At 55.3% G+C, this 1,956-nt stretch overlaps 2 protein-coding genes across 2 annotated transcripts in view; one reads left to right on the forward strand and one right to left on the reverse strand.

Moving 5' to 3' along the window:
- The window catches only part of RAD51D (RAD51 paralog D), a 16,239-nt gene extending 16,145 nt beyond the window's left edge, over positions 1–94 (reverse strand). Inside the window, exon 1 of the mRNA XM_045300009.1 lies at positions 81–94. Coding sequence (XP_045155944.1) covers positions 81–94 — 14 coding nt within the window. The remainder of the gene's footprint in view (positions 1–80) is intronic.
- A 1,492-nt stretch (positions 95–1,586) lies between these two features.
- The window catches only part of FNDC8 (fibronectin type III domain containing 8), a 6,532-nt gene continuing 6,162 nt past the window's right edge, over positions 1,587–1,956 (forward strand). The window contains exon 1 of the mRNA XM_004706965.1: positions 1,587–1,795. Within this exon, the coding sequence (XP_004707022.1) occupies positions 1,587–1,795 (209 nt within the window). The remainder of the gene's footprint in view (positions 1,796–1,956) is intronic.

Here is a 1,956-nt window from a genome sequence, read left to right on the forward strand (position 1 = left end):
CGCCCCCGCCTCAGCTCCTTCCCGACCTCTTTCGTAAACCCCTCTTGTCCGTCCCCCCAGCCCAACCCTCCCCCCAATACCGAAGAGCCCCCATCCTAGATGCTGGGTACAAGGTACAAAAAGTTAAACAAGAGACACAAACCCCTTGGTGAGGGAAACACAGACGATGGGGAAGTCATCGAATAGGTAAATCGGGTCATTTATAGACGATGGCTCTCAGAGGCACCTTTACGTCTCTACTTTCCAATGACCTTGACTATATAAAACACACACACACACCATGGCTTGGTCTTTTCAGAGGGCTTTGCTTGATCCCAGTAGCCCTGGTGGCACGGTCCACAAGGTCAGCAGTCCAACGCCACCAGCTGTTTCCTGCTCCCCTAAAGATTTACAGAAACCCCACGGGGACAATCCTCCTCCCCTTCCCCCTCCCACGCCCTATAGAGTCCCCACGAATCGACTCCGTGGCCAAGTGTGTTTCTCTCTGCTTGTGCCTTGGAGGAAATGAAACAGCTGTCCGTGCTCTGGCTCCACGGTCCGAGTTAGGCGCTCTCTTCTTCCGGTTTCACACATGAGGCAATGGACGGTGGGAGCAAGTAAACCAAAGGTCCCGCTGCTAGCAAGTCCACAGCTGGCCCTCCATCTGCATGTCAGTGCAAAGCCAGTGCGGGTTAACTTCCCGCCCTTCCCGCCCCTCCCTCCCCGAGTGGCTCACACACTTTCCCATGGTAACAGTCGTTTCTTGGGGAGCAGAAATAAGGTGCTCTTCGTGGCCATCTGTGGTACCCACCAATGTCACTCAGTACGTAAAGGAACTGGGAAGAAGGGGGCGTGGGGCACATTTAGGATTCTAGCGATCTAACCTGCTAGGATGTAATGGTGGGCCCGCTGCGCTTTCCTTCTGCCTGAGCATTAGTCATCATCGGTGTTGAGAGCCCAGGACTGCAGGATGGTGAGATACCCTGGCGGGTGCTAGCACACTTCTTTGTCATAGTTAGTGGACTGTGGGTTCATTGTGATCACGTATCTGTTTGTTGGCTTCAAGAAGGTAGATAGATTTCAGGGGGGTGGGGAACACAGGGTTTTGTGGGGGGGATTCCTGAAAAGGTAGAAGCAGGCCAAGTACAATTGGGAACCTCTGATCCTAGAGCTTCAGCATCCACAACAAAGTCCCCCACACCACAGGCCCATGCCAATGCTGCCTCCCTCCCTGCCCCGTCTGCCTTCTCCTCCTTCCTAGGGCAGTTCTGAAGGGCCCAGGTGTGACCCAGGCCGAGCTCCGCAGAGATGAGATGGCAGGGTCACTACACTAGCGGACTATTCGAACTGGACGGGCCAAAGAGGCTACACAGTCCTTCCCCTGGCTCCACCCTAGGCCTTGGTCTCACAGGCCCCACATCAGGGGTGGCCCCTATCCAGGGGAGGCCAGCCTCCAATTGTTACAGTGGCCAAGGATTATGAAGTCAGCTCCCTGCACCCCCGTCCCACCCCAACCAAGGGCTGGTCCTCTGTAGCCACAGCTTCTCTCTGCTTCCTGACAACTCGGTTGTCCTGCGCAGCGACAGCCGTGGTCCCAAGCAAACCAGATGGCATCAAAGGCGCTCCATCAAGTGGGAGACGGGGAGGAGGCCATGGTGAAAAAGGAAAACCGCGACATTCTAAATGTACGCGAGCAAAGACAGACAGACTTTCACAACCCCAAGTCCATGAACCGGATCGTCACTAACAAAGGACTCCCACTCTCCTCAAGGGGCAGTTTGGTTAAATTCATGGAGGAAGATACCATCAATGTACCGTAAGACCCCCCAGTCTGGTCCCTTCCCTCCTCTTTTCGAAGGCTGGAGCTGGGGGTGGGGGTGGAGGGGTGGGCAGAGTGACTTGACCTTCACATCCCAGTTCCTGGACTCCCAGGCAAGAGGACATAGGCAGGGTTGGACGCGTCTATATATTCCTGAG

Source organism: Echinops telfairi, unplaced genomic scaffold (assembly GCF_000313985.2).
Source record: "Echinops telfairi isolate 266 unplaced genomic scaffold, ASM31398v2 ScPeMD7_7458;HRSCAF=8496, whole genome shotgun sequence".
Taxonomy (NCBI): Eukaryota; Metazoa; Chordata; class Mammalia; order Afrosoricida; family Tenrecidae; genus Echinops; species Echinops telfairi.